The sequence below is a fragment of the Suncus etruscus genome, chromosome 5 (genome assembly GCF_024139225.1).
Source record: "Suncus etruscus isolate mSunEtr1 chromosome 5, mSunEtr1.pri.cur, whole genome shotgun sequence".
In the NCBI taxonomy this organism is placed as follows: domain Eukaryota; kingdom Metazoa; phylum Chordata; class Mammalia; order Eulipotyphla; family Soricidae; genus Suncus; species Suncus etruscus.
In genome coordinates, this window is record NC_064852.1 from 109,219,423 (window position 1) to 109,237,926 (window position 18,504).

An 18,504-nucleotide genomic window follows, 5' to 3' on the forward strand; every position below is an offset into this window, starting at 1 on the left:
GGGCAGGGCTTGGAGAAGCTAGAGCTTTGTATGTTTGGTAACCACGTATGGTCTTGGTTGCCTGCAAATCTTTAGCATCTGAATGCTGAGCTAGACTTGACCACTATGCTCCGGCCCAGGCTCTGTGCCAGATTTTCCTGCAAGTCCCAACAGGTTTTTCTGGATGTATGGGGACCAAGGCACACACCTGTCTGTGCCCCACAAACACCACCTGTGCCTGGGTCCTTGCCACAGGATACCACCACTGGGGCCCTTTGGGAGCCAGTGAGGGCCTCTTTTCAGAACAGCAGTCGCCCTTCACAATGGCAGATCCACACCTGCTTCCGGTCTGGTTTGCCAGACTCTCCACACAGATAGCCCTGCAGAGGAACTGCAGTTCCACCAGTGCTCCTCCCAGAAAGCAGAAGGCCAGCTGCCCACACGTCCTCCTGCCACGTCTCACACACCGCACCCTTCGCCAAGAGGTACCAGCAACCCCCTGACCAGTCACTGATACACCTGCAGAGGGAGCACGCCTGAGATACTCATTTGCCTGAGTGTACCTATGCAAACACCTAGATACACATGTTTGCCTGAGTGCACTGTGTGCCTGTATGTGTCTGTATGTATGCCTATGTACTGTATCAGTGTTATTGTATCTTTAAGGGATGATAATGTGACATATAAAATGGGCCCCTGCAACTCTCAATGATCTGGAAATAGACCCGGGTATAAAGAGGGAAAGTCTGATGGTTGGTCGGAGGTCCCAGAAGGAGATGGGGGGAGAGCCAGCTGGTCTTGGTCTCTCTCTCTCTCTCTCTCTCTCTCTCTCTCTCTCTCTCTCTCTCTCTCTCTCTCTCTCTCTCTCTCTATTTCCCTCTCTCCTTTGCTCTCTTTCCCTCTCCTTCACTCTCCCTCTCTCACTAAATGTAGCAGTTTGGCGCCAGAGCTCCAGACCATCCCAGCTCTCTCTCCCACTCTCTCTGGCTCTCTGCCCCAACAAACACTAAAGGCTATTTTTTTTCCTGTTTCATAACACACCTGTGCACCTGTGTGCCTGTGTTTGTGCCTATGTGTGCATCTGTGCATGCACCCATATGCATGTGTGTGCCTTTGTGCTCCTGTATACCTGTACCTATGTGCCTATGCATGCAACTATATGTTGCAGTACGCTGATACCCACAAACTCAAGAGGCAATGATGAAATTATCCTGGAGAAGCAGAGGCTACAATTCCAGACCTGGAGCCATGAGCTGCCTCTTCCCAAGTCTTTTCTTTTCTTTTTGTTTTGTTTTGGGTTCACACACAGTGGTGGTCAGGGGTTATGCCTGGATCTGTGCTCAGAAATCGCTCTTGGCAGGCTCAAGGGACCATATGAGAAACCAGGGAGCAAAGCTGGGTCAGTCTCAGGTCGGCCATGTGCTATTGCTATGGCCCCACCTATTTCTTTTCTTTTTTTTTTTTTTTTGTTTGCTTGTTTTGGGGCCACCCTAGCAGCATTTGGTTTACTCATGGCACTGTGCTCAGGAATCATTCCTGGTGGGCTCAGGGAACCATATGGGATGCGAGGGATCGAACCAGGGTCAGTCACATGCAAGGCAAACGCCCTACCTGCTGTTTCCCAGATCTTTTCTTGTGCTCTCAACAAAGGCTTCGTGCATGTAAACCCTGAGCATTTCTCCCAGGAATTTCACATAAGGCAAACAAGATAGAACATACATTGGTAAAGTGAACTTTTTTTGAATTACCAACAAAAGTTCTTGTGGAAACTTTTCAAGGGTGTCATAATAGTTGGGGCTGGAGAGATAGCATGGAGGTAAGGCATGCCTTGCATGCAAAAGGACGGCGGTTCAAATCTCGGCATCCCGTATGGTCCCCGAACCTGCCAGGAGCGATTTCTGAACATAGAGCCAGGAGGAACCCCTGAGCGCTGCCGGGTGTGACCCAAAAACCAAAAAAAAAAAAAAAAGGTGACATTGCTGGGGCTGGAGAGATAGCATGGCGGTAAGGCATTTGTCTTTAATGCGGAAGGATGGTGGTTCGAATCCCAGCATCCCAATCAGCAATTTCTGAGCATAGAGCCCGGAGTAACCCCGAGCACTGCCAGGTGTGACCCAAAACCAAAAAAAAAAAAAAAAAAAGAGCTCCTAATAGGATATTGCAGGAGAGCTTGGCAGTACTGCCAGGCCTGTCGTCCTCAAGGCCTCTGTGTGCAGGGGCTTTGGTAGATGCTGAGTGTCCCCTCCTTAACTCCTTCATCTCCCCTTTTCTGTTTTAAATAGACTAGAACATTATAGCAAAAACAGCAGAGTGGAGCCAATCATTTGCTCAGTTTTTGTTGCTCTTCTCTAGACTAAGCAAAGCAATGAAACTATACGGAGAACAGTATCAAAACTGTTTCCATCGGGGCCGGGAAGGTGGCGCTAGAGGTAAGATGTCTGCCTTGCAAGCGCTAGCATAGGACGGACCCCGGTTCGATCCCCTGGCGTCCCATATGGTCCCCCCAAGCCAGGAGCAATTTCTGAGCACAGAGCCAGGGGTAACCCCTGAGCGTCAAACAGGTGTGCCCCCTCCCCCCCCCCCAAAAAAAAAACCTGTTTCCATCATCCCACACTATGTTCCATTAAAGGGTTAATGCTTGAGAATCTGCATAAAGCCTTCCCATAAAAGAGTGCTAGTAAAGGTGTGCACTGAGTGTAAATTCGGGCTGTCTGGCCTTGCAAGTCCAGGGTATCACATGTAATGCTGCCGTGGTGGAGCAGGGGTCTCTGCTCTTGCTCCATCGTCAAGATGAAGGATAAAGACACAGATGTGGGAACACTGTGGGAACACTTTCATAGGATGTCATTGTGCATTGAGTTCTGTCATATCCCTACACCCCTTTTAGATGCAGAGGCCCATCTCCAAATATGATGCCCTCCTAATACCACTGAGGATGGGGCGGCGTGTCCTCAGCACGGCATACAAAACTTTCCTGCTTTGCTAAGGATACTTAGAATGTTATTCTTACCTGCCACCATGTGTCGACCCTTCACGCTGATTGCAGGCAGAGTCCACAGGATTCCCATCTATCATCCCATGGGAATTCATAATAAAAGCCTGCATTGGACTCAGCACATGCATTCGTCATATGGGTCGGTCGGTATTTGGCATGAAGACGAAGGGGGTGACAAGACGGTAAGATTTTGTTCGTGACTACTAAAGGCGATACCATCTAGCATGGGTGCGCATCAAGGTGTTCTCAACTCTTTCCCAGCAGTAGATAATCTCATTCCTATCACTTGCGTCTTCAGGCACCACTGTACATCTCTAAGCTTGTGTGCCTGTGAAAGCACCTATATGCCTGTACAGACCTATATCTATGCATCTGTATATGTGCCTATTTCTGTGTGAACTTGTGTACAGTGTACAGATCTGCACAGAATTGCCTGGCTACATACAGTGCCCTTCATGCACCTTGTAGTATGTATGTGTGTACCTTGCATGTGGCGTGTGTGCCTTGCTTGTGTTCTGTCCATGTATTGCTTGTTGGACTTTACACTGTGCTGATTGTATACCTGGGTGTTTGGGTGGGCTGTCAAGCCCAGGGATACATTCACAAGTCAGTGGGCTCCACTTTATATTCCAACTCTTAGTGTTGGCTTGTCTTCTGGTCACTCCTCCCTATGACCCTGCATTACAGGCCACCTGCTCAACAGACCATAGCCAATCCAGAAATGCCTCATAATCAGCTTTTCAGTACCTCTCATAGGCCTTTCCCTCCCCAATATAAGTGTCTCAGGTCAGCATCTGCTCCTCAGGGGCCTCATGTGACTGATCAGTGGCATTGTCCATCTAGGCCGCACCTGCCCTTGCCTCAACACTACAGGTAGCCAGGCAAGGTAAGTCCCTCAGAGCTCCAAGCCACAGGGTAGGGGATGTGTCAGGAGACAGGAACAATGGTCACTTTGTCCCTACTGAGGTCAGGCTCAGGTCACTGTAGGAAGTTCAGTTGGTGCTCAGGGACTGTAACCCTGGGCCTCAGGAGGGGCTTTCAGAGATTATTTTTCTGGGGCCTGGAGATACTTCAGGATTCAGCAGAGCCTCAGGTATGATCACCAGAACTCATAGTCCGAACTGATGCCAGAGATGACCCCTAAAATAGATCTGTCATACTAGTAACAACACAAAAAGCACTATAAGTAATTTTCATTTTTACTAGAAGTTCTTACCAGAACGAATACCAGTTCCAGACTGTGCCACGACCCAGAAGACCCCGGGCTCACGGATGAGCAGGAAGAACAGAGACAAGGGCACTGAAGATCCAGAGCCTCTTCACAGCCAACAGCACCATGCCAGAAAAGAACGTGTCAATTCTCCTGAACTGCATGACACCAGGCCACCTGGAATCCCGAGTAAGGAACAGCAAACTCACAAAGGCTGCTCTCTGATGGGGGGGTGAGTGGGGGATTGGAGGACGGGCCAGAGCTATGGCTGAGAGCCGGTCCCCAGACCCCTGGGCTGTTGTGTCCCCACACAGAGCAGGTTATGGCCTGACCACATCAAGGAGGTGCAAAGGGGCAAGGGTGCTCCCCCTGCTGACCGGTCATATCAGGCCCTGGCGGGCAGTGTCTTATAGGGGTTCAGGATGCCCTTGGGATCCAGGAGGGCCTTGAGCTGCTGCATGAGCCGCACAGCCGCCGGGGGCTTGCTGTAGCCCAGCATGTCCTTCTTCTTGAAGCCCAGCCCGTGCTCAGCGCTGACGCTGCCCCGCTGTCTCGCTGTCCACTCGTACACGTAGGGTTCCAGGGCACCCAGTAGTGTTGCACTGAAGGCCTCAGCTGTTACATTGAGATGCAAGTTGCCATCCCCTGAGATAAGGACCCCAAGTCAGTCTGGGCTGGGCCCATGACCCTCCTCCCCAGCTCCCCACTCTGCATGTAGTTGGGGTCAGCTCCCTTCTGTCCTCCAGCCTGGGGGATGCATGTCCATGCCAATGAGCAGGCAGTGTACATCCAAGTATTTGTATTGTATACACATATATTGTATATGTGCATATTTTAATGCACACACAGTGTGCATCTGTTCGGTTGTGTACAGCAATGCATTGTTACATGTATGCATGTTGTTTCATGCACTGTATTCATCTGTAAGTGCATGCTCTGTGATGCATGTGTGAAGGATGTGCAAGCATCCATGTGTGTACATTAGTGTACATCTGTTAGTGTACAACTGTCAGACACTAACATCTGTTAGTGTTCAGTAGGTAAGGTGCATACTCTTGTGATGCATGTGTCAATGTGTAGTACACGTCTATGTCATGTTTCTGTATGTAGGACACTGCATGCATATATGGTGTACATGTGTTTATATCAATGATCAATCAGGGTGCATCTTTGTCAGGAATGTGCGGTGCATGCTTCTGTGTGCATACCATGTTTGCATGTCCTTGTGTAGAATATGCCCATATGTGCAATACAATGTGCTTCTGTATGTGCATGTGTGTAGGTCACTGCATGTATGCAATGGACCTGAGATAAAGCATCAGCAAGATGATGTTCACTCCGTCTATACCTCTTTCTCTCTCTCTCTCTTGAACCTGGAGTTACAGACCTCCACAGATTGGTCCCAGAGCTATGGGCAGACTTCAGGAGATGTGCAAATATAAATGCAAAGATGTTTCTACCTCTCCCTCTCTGGCCTCTCCCTCACCCCACACTCTCCTGAACCACTCTGGGTCACTTAATTCTGCTGTCCCTAGTGGACACAAGCAGCCGGCGCCTGGTCCTTGCACTGACCACTTGGCATTTTCAAGCATCTGAATCTATTTTTTTTTATTTTGGGGTCAAACCCAGCAGTGCTCAGGGATTCCTCCTCGCTCTATGCTCAGAAATCGCTCCTGGCAGGCTCGGTGACCATATGAGATGCCGGCATGAAGGCAAACACCCTACCTCCATGCTATCTCTCTGGCCCACGCATCTGAATCTATTTAATTATAGATAACTAGACCCATGGTGGAAAGTGACCAAGCAAACCAGGCTAGTTCTAGGACAGAATGCCGGACCACCTGCGCAGTGCAGGGCAGTGGACATGGTGCAGTCAGGACCTCCAAAGGAGGGTAGGGTAGGGTCCAAGAGGTAAGACCTGACTCACGCTGCTCTTGAGCAGGTGCAGCGTCTGCTGCAGGAACAAAGTCATGGCCCTCCCAATGTGGTCAGGACGAGCCATGCCCATTGACAGGTGCCCCTGGGGCTCCCCCAGTGAGGGGCCAGGGAGAGGCCGCAGATGCCCACATGGACTCATGATGTGCCGGAAAGGGCCCATGTGGCCCTATGAGACCAGAACCTTGTCTCTGGGGCTGGCACAGGGCATTGCTTCACAGACCAGTACCCCAGGCACGAGGCAGAAGTGCAGGTGCCCAGAGGCATGGGGGGTGGTATGGGCAGAATCCCCTCTTCCTTGGTCCTCGGAGCTCTGAAGCCTTCAGCCGACTGGGTGAGGCCCATCAACTCTGCTCAGAGCATCACCTGAAACACCTCCCAGAAAAGTCCACAATCACTGGCCCCTGTTGGTCCCATGCCAACCAAGCAAGTCACTAGGACAAGCTGTAACCCTCTGGAGGGCCTGGGACTAGCAACTAGGACAGCTGAACAGGGAGCATGGGGGCTGCAGGGCATGTACAGCACAGTGGGAAGAGGCAACCTCCTGGAGTCAGGCCTGGGCAGATGGGAGGTGGATTCACAGGGTTGACAGGCAGACACAGGCTGTCTGTCTGTGCCAAAAGTACTTTCCAGACACCCAAGCCCCCTCGTCACTCTGTATTCACAGGCCTCTCACTGTCTGGACATGTGTCAGTGCCGTATTTGGCCACGGGGGCAAGGCAGGCACATAGTGTGTGGGGCTGACACAGCAAAGGGCGGCTCACGGAAATGGAAGAGAGAACAGAAAAAGATGCATCTCCAGCACCTGATCTGGCAGGAGTCCTGGGGCAGCCAGGTCTCAGCAAGAGCAAGACAGGCACCAGTGGGAACTGGGATGCTCCAGCCCTCGAGAACCTGGCAACCTACCTGAAGGGAGTAAGGATAAGGGACAGGGGAAGAGCCCTGTCCTACAGTCCCCTCTGTCCCACAGTCCCTGTGCACTTGGGTCTGCACTTGCCATGGTGTCGAGATGGCCACGCCACCCGCATCAAGCCCTCAGCAGGACAGTCACAGGGAGCCCAACAAGCCAGGTCCATCCATGTCTGGGAATCTGGATGGGGTGGCCACATGGGTCCAAGAGTAGGGACAGGGGTCTTGGGCACTGTCAGGGACAGAGAGGGGGTCCCAGATACAGTCAGGGATAGAGAGGGAATCCCAGATATAGTCCTAATTGAGCAATGTCCTGCAGAAGCCCAGCAGCATCTAAGGGTCCAATGGGAAGAACCAGTATCCTGACCCCATGGTCCACCTTCACCTGAGATGAAGGCAGGAAAACAGGCTCACAGAGAGGAAGGGAAATGGAAGCTTGGAGAAGCCACATGTGGGAGCACCACCTCATCTCATGTGCGGACACCCGGAGAGCACCATCACATGTGCAGAGACACCTGGGAGCACTACCTTGTGTGCAGACACCCAAGGAGCACCACCTTGTGTACAATGATGCAACTGACCCGAGAACTCGAGCGTGAGGCTGGGCTGCAGGAGAGGACAGGCCCAGAGCTGCCTGCCTGGTTCTAGGGACTTAGGGAAGGTCCAAAACCCCATTCCGCTCTGCTGCCCCAACCAGGCATTGTGCTTTCTGCTGCCCATCGGCCCAGTCCAACATGCCTGCCTAGCCTCCTCCAGAACCAAGCTTCCAAAGCCCTGCAGATTCCCATGCAGGTGCTCTCAGTGGGCATACCTGCCCTCACCACATAATGTCTGTACTGTGCGAGAACCTTCCCTGCCTTTCTCCAGGTAAATACAACCTCAGTCTTTGTCATAGGAGAACCTCCCCTGGATCTCTCTCAGGTCTCAGCACAGCTCCGATGGCCAGAATTCACATCAATGGCTCTGTTAGAGAATACTGAGGAACTCTCCCCTGTACTAACAGCTGCTATGAGCTCTAAACATTGTCCTGTTCAGCAGGGTATGACCATAGAGTAGCCAGTCTCTAGGCTCTCCCACCTTGTCAGCACTGGAGACACACACCCTGCCACCACCCCCTTTCTCTGGGTATGTGGCTTCAATGCCGACACTTTTGCTTCTTTATGTTTGGGGGGTCACACCTGCTGGTGCGGGAACTACTCCTGAGTCCATGTGGTGTGGAGACGGGACACAGGGCATCCATCATACATACCAGGCAAGCCTCTACCCTGAGTGACATCTCTGGCCCCAATCCTGCATGTAACAAAGGTCACACTATCTGTCACCAGAGCCTGGGCTGGGTGATCAGACATACCCTTAAATTCCCACAATACAGACACTCAGAGCTCCCAATCTGTGGCAAAGCCCCCTCCCTATTTCTTTAGGCCCCTGATCCCATTTTTATAGAGAGGCAAAGAGAGGCACCAGGACAGGAGGCCAGAGCCTTTGGAAACACCTGGGAGCAGGGCTGAGGCAACCTTCCAAAGGCACCAGGATGAGCTGAGTGAACAAACTACTCACCAAGGTCAGCCTGTGCTGATGACCTGAGTTAGCTTAGGCCAGTCACCAGCTAACCTAGCCAATGAACCAGGTTGACTGTGACACCAGAGCAATTAGCTAAGCAAGGGAAGCCCACATGAATTAATCAGGAGAAACTCACCAACCCAGGATAGCCCAGCTAGGTAAACTAGTCACCCATACTATGAGAGTAGGACAAACCCCTAACTAACGAATGTGAACCCATACTCATTAACCAGGGGAACCCATGCTGATTAACAAGGGTTAACTGTGCTAGTTCCCAGGGCAGACCCTTGCTAGCTACTAGGACTACCTAGACTCGGCCTGTGCTATAAAGCCCCGCAAACCCTCCCAAACTTATTCCCAAGACAGGCGGCCACCAGCTCACCCAAGTGGCCATAGCCCACGACATGGCGGGCACAGGAGCCCAGGCGGGCACGTAGCTCAGGGACCAGGTCGTAGAGCTGCTCCACAGGCAGGGAGATGTCATACTTGTAGACACAGCCATCCCGGCTCAATGCCTCCGTGATGCGTTCCCGCAGGGCCCACAGTGTCTGCCGGGACAGCAGGCCATGTTAGTAACACCCCAGGCCTGATGGGGGACAGGACCCAGGGAGGATGGACAGCAGCAGAGATGGCCTGGGGAAGACACTGAGGCAGGGCCAATAGGCAGGACTCCCTGCTAATGTCACCCTGGTCAGCAGCAGAGAGCAGGAAGATCCTTCACCCCACCACTACGGACCTGTGTTGGAGTATCTCTGTCATTCCCCTAGCTGGGCTCTCCTTGCCCTCCACTTGTGCGCACAGGCCCAATTTTCACTGTCCCCATGCCCTGACATCACTATGATCACCTGCACCATTTCCTCAGGTCCCTTTCTTCCACACACCATTCTGCCTGACGCTACCCTGCTCCCGGGTCACAGTCCAATCTGGACCCAGTCACAGATGCCCATCCTTCCCGCGTAGGTCCCCACCCTATCCTCCTCACCCCTATTGTTCCTGCCCAAAGTCCCCCCCCCACCCCCACCCCACCCCGCATCCTTCCACTGTGGGAGTCAGTCAGAATGGACTCCCCTGCCTCTGCCTGCACATTCATGTTAATAACACTCTAGACAAGGAGCCTGTTCCATTCTCCTCTCACCTAGATGGTACCTCCCCACAACAGGACACGTACCCGAATCTTTCTCTCATCGGTGGCCACTGTGCCATCTGTCAGCAAGCCAGAGCCCAGGGCATGCTCCAAGAAGTTCGTCAACTTCTCAGTGTCGTGGCCTGCACTGGAGCCCGAGGTCTCGACGAGGATGTAGAAAGGACTTTCTGAGGAAGAGGCACAAAACAGAGGGGCATTTCCAGGGTTTCTCTGTGGCCAAGATCCTAGGAGCCCTGTAAGGGACTCAAGTGGAATTTCAATGCTCACTGGGTTGTCAGTGTCTAGGAAAGACAGCACTCCCAGGGATCCACATGCTCCCTGTGGGCACCTGTGGAGTCTCAGGCTTCAAGTGGTTATGAAGAAAGTGATGCCCAGCACAATGAGCTCTGGGGCAGCCCTAGCATTGTTGGCTCAGAGACAGCAAGTTGGCTCTGTAGGCTGTGACACGTAGACAAGGCCTGCCTCACACAACAGCCAGCTTACACGGTTGGACATGGCCTGCCTCATACAACAGCCCTGTTCTCTTTGAAACCCCATACAATTTCTTCCAGAAAATGCTACAAAGCCACAGAGAGAAGCAAATATCTGTGCAGGTGTCCTGGGGAACAGAAACTCATCCACAAATCTGAGGATCCTTCCAGGGAGCCTTGGAAAGCAAAACAAGGTGCAGTCTAAAGCTCACCTTTAAAGCTCACCCTACCATCAGAGGCCCAAGACAGGATGACTCCATAAACAAGACAGAAGCACTCAGGGTGAAACAGTCCCGGAACCATCCCATCTCACTTCTTTCTCCCTCCAGGGAAACTGACTCTGGCTGTGGGAGCTGGAAGTCATTACAAACTAGACACAGTGACTGTGTCCCCACATCCAGAAGCTGAAGCACTCCTAGACCCCACATAGCTGCAGAGGCAGCTCTCGAGGGAAGAGGAAAGAAGACATAGGGCTGTCCTAAACTAGGGCTAGAAGATGGACTCAGCCATTGGCCAGCCCAGACCCCTGATCTCAGCCTCCACCTGGTAGCTGAGTGGGAGATGCCTGGTCCCATCCAGCCTGCTGTGGCTCAGGAAAGGCCTGACCAGGCCCTATCCAGCCCCCTCAGACAATGGCAGCATTTGAAGATAAGCTGCAAAGAAAAGCTGCACCCAGAAGTGAGCATGGTCTTGCTGAGTCTCAGTACCAACAGGAATGTCTCCTGGTGTTCTGTCCACTTGAGCTGAGGTTGACAGCCTCACCTTGGGCTAAAGAGCATCACCATGGACCTGACAACAGATGGGACAGAGGCCACACCTTGCACAGGGCAGGCGAGGTGGAGGTGGCGGGTGACCAGCTGCATGCACTCAGCATCTAGGAACTCGAAGGCAGACAGGATCTCGCCCAGCATGGCTTTGCAGGTGCTGAACGTCTTCAGAACCTCTGCGAAGCTGGGACAACCTGCAGGCACAATGCAGATACCTTCAGGCAGGCCCCACCCTGGCTAGCAACACCAACTTCCCAGGGGGACTCTCAAGGGGCTCAGCGGGGACAGGCACAGGAGGGGCCAAAAACAGGCAAGCTAGATGTAGACACAGGGCCAGAGGGGCTTCTCTGCTGCCTCTGCCTTGGCTTCAGAGCTGAGTGGACATCCACCCTTGGCTGACACATAAGAAAGGGCAAGGACTCCACCCAGGACTGGGGCAGGTAGGGGACCAGTGGGTGTTTGCAGACCTTGAGAGCCCAAGCAGAAGAGGATCTGTGGGCACAGAGCCAAGAGCCAGGCTGCAGCTGAGCCTCTGCGCGAGACCAGGGCCCAGGCTGAGGGCAGGAGGAGGCAGGCAGGAGGGTCCCTTCCTCAAGGAGGAAGGGAGAATGGACAGCATGAGACTAGAGGACCTGACTGCATTACCCCAAGGGCAAGAAACAAAATTCTGCAGAGGTGATGTAGGTTCAGGACCAAGGGCAGACATCAAGCCAGGGTCAGATTCAGAAATGCCAGACAAAGGTTTCACCATAAGGTGCTGAGAACCTGGAGACCAAGCAAGGAACTCACTGAGCACAGGGGAGACCGGGCGCCCAAGTGCATCCAAGACACAGATGCAGAGAATCCTGTCCTGGTTCTCAGGGGAGACTGAAACTAAGTGAAAGGAGGAAGAGGGATGGGTGGGGGGTACTCCTGGAGAGGAGAAGGCAGAGGAGAGGAGACAGGAGGCAGAGGAGAGAGGAAAGAAGGGTAAAAGAGCGAGGGGGGTAATGGAGGGGAGAGGGAAGGAGGATGAAGAAGGGCAAAGGGAAGAATCACAGAGAGATGATCACAGAGGATGATCACAGGGGAACGACCACAGAGGGTGAGAATCTTCTCTACAGCCACAAGAGCTAGTGGACATTGGGATATGGCACAGAGGGCACAGAGAACCAGTCATCAAGGGCAAGTGCATGACCAATGGTGACCGAGGAGAAGTTGGATGAAAGCTCAACCATATGGCTGAGCTGAAGGGAGAGCCCAGCCACAGTGAAGTCGTGGACAGACGGTGGGAGCGTGCCAGTGTCCAGTCACTGAACAGGGCAGCAGAAAGGCCATAAGAGCCACACAGAGGCAGCTCCCAACTGTCCCCTTGGCCAACATTGGGGAGGTAGCTGCCTGCCCTCACAGCCCAGAAGTGGCCCCATTGACACAATGACTATTCTCCCCAAGACTCCACCCACCCCGAGCCAAGAGCTCAGAAACTTCAGTGGCTTGTCCTCAGGCCCACAGCTTGGCCTGCCCAGCAGCAGTCAGTTGTCAGCCAGGTCTGAGACCCACCAAGAAAGGCCACATTCACAGCCTTGGGCTTGGGCGGGCAGCTGATAGACACAGCAGTGACGACCCCAAGGGTGCCTTCCGAGCCAATGAAGAGCTGCTTCAGGTCGTAGCCAGTGTTGTCCTTGCGCATGGAGCTTAGGCAGTCCAGCACTGTACCATCAGCCAGCACCTGCACACAGCCAGCACTCATCAGGGATGGAGTGGCCCCAGGGAGGGTCAGACCACCACCCTCAGAGCGCCAAATCGACATCAGGACGCCACCAGGAAGGGACTCTGCACAGCTGGTCCACAGTGGGGGTGAGGCCTGGGTGTGTTAAGGAGTACAGGATATGGAGCAGGGAGCACTGGGCAGGAAGAGGCCCGCCCAGCAGAGAGAGTGCTGGGAGACTTTGAAGGAGACAGTAACGGACAGTGGAAGGGACAGTTCTGGGACTGTCCTATGGATCCTCATGACCAGGAGCCCTTGACCTGAATGTGACAGCTGCTGTAGACACAGCCCTGGCAGGGGAGAGTGACCAACAGGTCTACAGGACGCAGAACCAGGAGCTCTGACTGGGCAGCTGCTGGACCAGCAGAAGGTCAGAGACCAGGACTGGGTCTCTGCCCAGAACACTCTGAGATGAATCACAGGGCCCAGCTGGTCAGGAAATGGGGCTGCAGCCTGGCCAGACTCTAACTTCTCCTCTGGTTCCAAGAAAATGAGTCAGGACCCTCTGCTGGTGACAGCACCTGCCAGGACCTCCTGGGCCAGAGAGCAGCCATCAGTACTGGGCAGGAACCGAGTCTCTCCCTGGGACATGCGATGTGGCATGTGGAAGCACCTCCCAGCATCACTGATGGGTGAGCAGAGGGCAAGGAGGGGGCTGAGCCTCCCTCATCCAGCTCCATAGGAAAACAGAGGCAGCAGCCCCGAGACACGCTCACCACTTCCAGGCCCAGCACTGTCCCCCGAAGTGAGCCATAGCGTAGGAACCGCAAGCCGCCGGCGTTGGTCGCCACATTGCCACCAATGTGGCAGCTGCCCTTGGCTCCCAAGTCCAAGGGCATGACAAAGCCACGCTCCTCCACGTAGCTGCTCAGCTCCTGCAGCACACAGCCTGCCTGGCACACCAGGACCCCTGCCAGGCAGAGCATAAGACATGAGCACGAACAATCAGTGCAGGCCCCAGGTCCAATGCTGGAAGACTCCCTGAGCCTCACACTAGGAAAGAAAAGCAGCCAAGAAAAAGGCCATATGTGCATACACATGTGACCGTGCACACATGCAGAAAAGACCACCACAAGGCAACATTCTCAGACAGAAGATGGTGCCTCGAGCACATGTCTGTCTGGCCACTTTGGATATAAAAAGGGTGGAAGCAGGACGTTGCCCGAGCTCCCCATTCCAATGACCCCAGACATGCTGAGCTATAAGTCCCTCCACCTTCCTTGGACAGGGCCCCCAGCACTGTGCTAGCCCAGATATACAGCACAGTGCAGCAGGGCTCACCGGATACATCATAGAAGCCAATGACTCGGTTCATGAGGGCAGTGGACAGGATGATCTCGTCGAACACAGGGACGCTGCCGCCAACCATGCCAGTGTTGCCCCCTTGTGGACTCACGGCCAGGTTCCTCTCATGACAGTAACTGGCACAAAGAAGAGACAACCGCGAAGGTCTCTCTCTCTCTTCTACACCCCCACAGCGGTATGGCTGCTTGAGGAGAACCAGGCCTAGCCCCCATCTCCTCTTCCTGCCCCAGGTCAGATGTGCATGGTTACAGCTCAGGAGGAGGAGAGTGCTCAGTCCTACTCTCAGTGATCCTGTCCACAGTCCTCATGGCCACCCTTCTGAACCATGAGGCACCTGGTGCCTGATCACAGCCCAACACTGCTAACCTCATGCCAGGGGAAAAGGTTTGGGCAAAGGAGTTGCCCCCTTGTGGCAAATGACGGTCCCGGGACAGCCAGGATCAGCAGGGACCCAGGCTCAGGCAAGACCCCTCAGGCACCCAGGACAGGGCACCCCGCACACTGTCTGTCACTAGCCATGGAATGGCAGGAACGACCTATGAGCACTGAGCCAGGCCCTGGTACTTCCGAATGGGAGTGACCGTGCCCACAGAACACACTCCACTCCACAGCGGCAGTGAAAGGCAGAGGCAATATTTAGGGACTGAAAACTTATATGCATCTCTGCTCGTATTGTCCTAATCCCACAGTCTCAGGATACCCCAAGCCCCAGATCTCCAAGGATAAACTACCTCCCTCCCTTTTGCCTAAGAGGGGGCTCCATGCATACAAAGTAGCCTGCCCCATGTGAAGCCTTGGTACCCTGAGGTCCTGGGTTCAGGTGCAGCAGAGACAGCCCCTGCCTGCCACCCAGCATTGACTCTGTGGTGTGCCCACAGCATGTGCAGTATAGGAAGCAGGGTGCAGTACCTGAGGATGTGAGAAACCTCCTCTGTGGAGCACGGCCTCAGTAGCACCTGGCTGCAGCCTGCAAAGGAGAGAGCATGAGGCTGGCCATGGAGAGAGTCTGGCCTAGAGGCCTCCAGGGAAGGGCCTCTCCCTGGTCTGGCTTCCCAAGGCAGCTGCTGCACTTCCTCCTCAGAGGTTCCTCTGCTCCGAGGAGGTGGAGGCCCTGTGGATAGGTGGGTTCCCTGGTTTGACCTGGCTGAGAGCTTCCTTCCCTTCCTCTGCTACTGTCCTGGTGCACAGAGCTCACATGCCCATGAAGTCAGACCACAGGGCCATGGAAGTACAGTGTAAAATCACCCCATGCACCGTATCTCCAACCTCAGGTGAACGAGTCTGAATCAGAGTCACACGTGAAATAATCCAAACCAGACTGAGGATAAAATACTGGTAGTCTTCTACCTAGTATAAAGCCAAAGCTGCCTGGTTTTTCATTGAGTACAGGGACCACCCCTGGGTGGGACAGTAAAGCCACCCAGGTTTACAAGTAAGACAATCTCTGTTTTGAGGTAAATTCAAGTTGTAAACAAACATACTAAGAAACCAGGGATGATCTTTGTTTTGGATAAAATAAGGTATAACCCAACAGTACAGCATGTGTCTGCTGAGCCACCCTCAGCCTGGCTGGCTCATCGCTCAGTTAATCTTTACTATGCTGATTTCTCTACTACCCAGTACCCACACTCCGCCTCCCCCCACCATCAAGCAGGTGTCTCCTCTGCACCCCATGTCAGCACCCCCATGCCAGCTTTACCCAAGCTCCCTCTGCACAGACACATGCAGCTGGGTTCCCCACTCACCTCGGACAGACCTCAGCCAGTCCACGTTTGAAGCCTCCAGCTGCTCCGGGTCTGTGACCACTCGGCCAGGAATGATGCGTTCAAAGGTAGCCAGATCTTGTGCAGTCACTGTGGAGAATGGCAGCCGCTGCACCAGGTAGCGCTCTTGGGTCAGGGCCACCTCAGGGACGCTGGGTGGTGGGGATGAGCTGGCCCTGCGTACAGGGGGGCAGGAGCTCTCAACTCTCCCAGGGCTGCCCAGCACAAGTGCTCTGGGCCTCCACTGCACCGAAGGCTGAGGAGTGCTAGCCACCTGCCGCCAGATGAACTGCCCAGTCCATCTGGGCACCAGACAGGACATCATTGCTCCGGCCTGGAAAGCAACTTCAGTGACTTCAGAGGCCCCTTGACAGTGAACTTCAGCAAAGCCTAAAGCCAAGAAATGTGAACATGGGAATTTCTCTGGGCACTGCCACGCCTGTCAGACCTACCTGGGCCATCGAGAGACAACTGGCAGCTCAGAAACCTCCCTCAACCTCTGAATATAGACACCACCAGAACTCACAGATCTATTTCCTTTTTTAAAAAAAATAAATGGTTATTGGCCAGAGCGATAGCATAGTGGGTAGGGCGTTTGCCTTGCACGCAGCCTAGCATGTTTCGATCCCTAGCATCCTATATGGTGAGCCAAACCTGGCAGAAGTAACCCCTAAACGCTGCCGGGTTTGGCCCAAAACACCAAAAAAAATATTTTTTTCTTCTTTCTGGACTCTGTCCTCCTGTAGTTCCCCACATGAAGTTTGTCCCAGGGCCTGAGAAATTGTGCAGAAGGTAGGGCACTTGCTTTGCAGGTGATAGACCTGGGTTTGGTCCCTGATATTCTATATGTTCCCCAAGGCCCAGCTGGGAGTGCTCCCTGAGCACCACTGGTTGCAGCCCCCAAACAAAAGCACGCCACGGTCGTCTCCTGAAATTCCTTGCCGTGAGAACCAAGACCTGAGAGAGATTAGGCCGAGGTCTTTGCATTGTACCCAGACTGGGATCCCCGGCCCCCCAGAGGCGGCCCCGGACTCAGCCACCTCCGCTCTCGGGTCCAGCCCGAGCCCGAACTAAGCCCGAGCGGGCGGGTGCTGTTGGCAAGTCAGGTGCGTCCCCACGCAGGGCAGGAGTCGGGAAGGGCTCGGGCCGCGCACGGGACGTGGCAGGGTGGCGAGGGGCCCGCGATGCCCCTCGAGTAGCGCCCTGGACACGAACTTGCGCCTGAGCCCCGGGACCCTCCCGGCGCTCGCACCGACGGAACCCGTCGTTCCAGCGCACGACTCAAGCCCCCGCACCCGGAACCACCGCCGCCGCCGCCGCCGCCGCCGCCGCCGCCGCCGCCGCCGCCGCCACGCACCGCCGAGGGGGTGGGGCCGAGGAGCCGAGCATGCGCACTGGGGTGCTGCCGAGGTCACGCCCCTTCCAGTCCCGGGGCATCATTGCCTTGGGATGCGCCCAGAGTCCCGGGCCACGCCCACCACCCAGGCCCCGCCCCTCGTCCCAGGGCTGTCCCAGGGCTCTGCCCGGGCCAGCCACGGCCTCAGTCCAGCCCTGGGCCAGACCCGGAAGGCGGGATTCCAAGGCACCTTCCCTCTATCCCACATTGGTCAGCCCACCAACCTCAGCAGCAGCCTCAGCGCAGCCAACCTGGTGGACACTGGCCACTACTACTAAGAGACCTAAACTTAGCCAGTGGCCAGTTGGTGGCCAGTGAGCTCCCATCCCCACAGCAGGCCCACTGCTGACAGCTCTGCTCTGCAGTGCTCAGAACTAGGACAACACACAGGGACAGAGGAACCAGATACAGACACACAGAGACAAGACACGGGAACCAACTGACTGCTGATCGTGATTTCCTGCACCCTGGGAAGAAACAGTGCACAGTGACCAAGCCTGTCCCCTGAAGTAAAACTAGTTTCCTGGTCCCACTCAGACCTGACAGACGTCTAGTCTTGGTGTGCATGGACGGGGACCACCTGAAGTCAGTACTGTGCTGTCTTTCCTCCAGCGTCACCCCCATTGGCAGCTGGGGGTATGTGCTGGTGTCATGAAGTCAGGCCCTGGCACCTCTCGGGACCCCATGAAGCCTCCCAGCCACTGTCCTGCTGTCCTGCTCAGACCCTCCTTCACCCACAGTAGCTGGTCTGGGGATCCCCACATCCCACAACCCAGGTTAGGCAGTCACACCCAGAGTTGCATCACTCCCAAAAGGATCCATCAAGGTTTGTGCCAAAAAATATTTTATTTATTAAACAATATATCCATCATCTATAACATGATCCAAAAATACAGATATACATCTTTGACATGAACTATTAAAAAGATTTACAGTATCTTTCCTTTACAAAGGGAACACAGAGGAATTCCTTGGAAACATGACAGGACATTCATGTTAAAGCTGAATCATCATTTTGGGTGAAACGTGAAGGGCCATGTCACAGAACAACGCCAAAGAGGACAATGGAGACAGAACCCTGAAGGAGGTTACCCCGGGCCTCCTGCACGTCCTCTAGGCACTAGGCAAGACCACTATTCACTGGCCACACAGAAAACCCTTCAAAGCCCAGCACAGAGCACCTGCCCTGGGGCTGCAAGCTGCCAGCCAGCAGCTGGGCACTGAGCCCTTGTCTGCAGGCCTCCAGGCATGGTGCCCATGAGCAATGGGCAAGGTGGTGGAGATAAGGATAGTCACAGCAGAATGAGGTGGGCAGCAGTGCGAC

The 18,504-nt window shown here is 54.3% G+C and overlaps 1 protein-coding gene across 1 annotated transcript; it reads right to left on the reverse strand.

Annotated features, from left to right (window-relative positions):
- Positions 1–4,416: 4,416 nt before the first annotated feature.
- On the reverse strand, positions 4,417–17,065 carry D2HGDH (D-2-hydroxyglutarate dehydrogenase). Its single transcript, XM_049773431.1, has 10 exons — positions 17,037–17,065; positions 15,767–16,118; positions 14,931–14,988; positions 13,998–14,137; positions 13,433–13,626; positions 12,509–12,677; positions 11,020–11,163; positions 9,757–9,899; positions 8,971–9,136; positions 4,417–4,829 (listed from the first exon to the last, which is right to left on the reverse strand). The coding sequence occupies exons 2-10, from the start codon at positions 16,107–16,109 to the stop codon at positions 4,570–4,572; spliced, it is 1,617 nt and encodes a 538-aa protein (XP_049629388.1). The 5' UTR covers positions 16,110–16,118; positions 17,037–17,065; the 3' UTR covers positions 4,417–4,569.
- Between the last annotated feature and the right edge of the window lie 1,439 nt (positions 17,066–18,504).

Bases quoted from the DNA above. Each gene is read 5' to 3' on its own strand.
- D2HGDH (XM_049773431.1), bottom strand. From the start codon at position 16,109: ATGATGTCCTGTCTGGTGCCCAGATGGACTGGGCAGTTCATCTGGCGG. The intron at 14,989-15,766 runs GTGAGTGGGGAA...TCTCCTTTGCAG, and splicing joins CTGGCTGAGGTCTGTCCGAG to GCTGCAGCCAGGTGCTACTG. The intron at 4,830-8,970 runs GTGAGCTGGTGG...TCCTTATCTCAG, and splicing joins CGTGGGCTATGGCCACTTGG to GGGATGGCAACTTGCATCTC.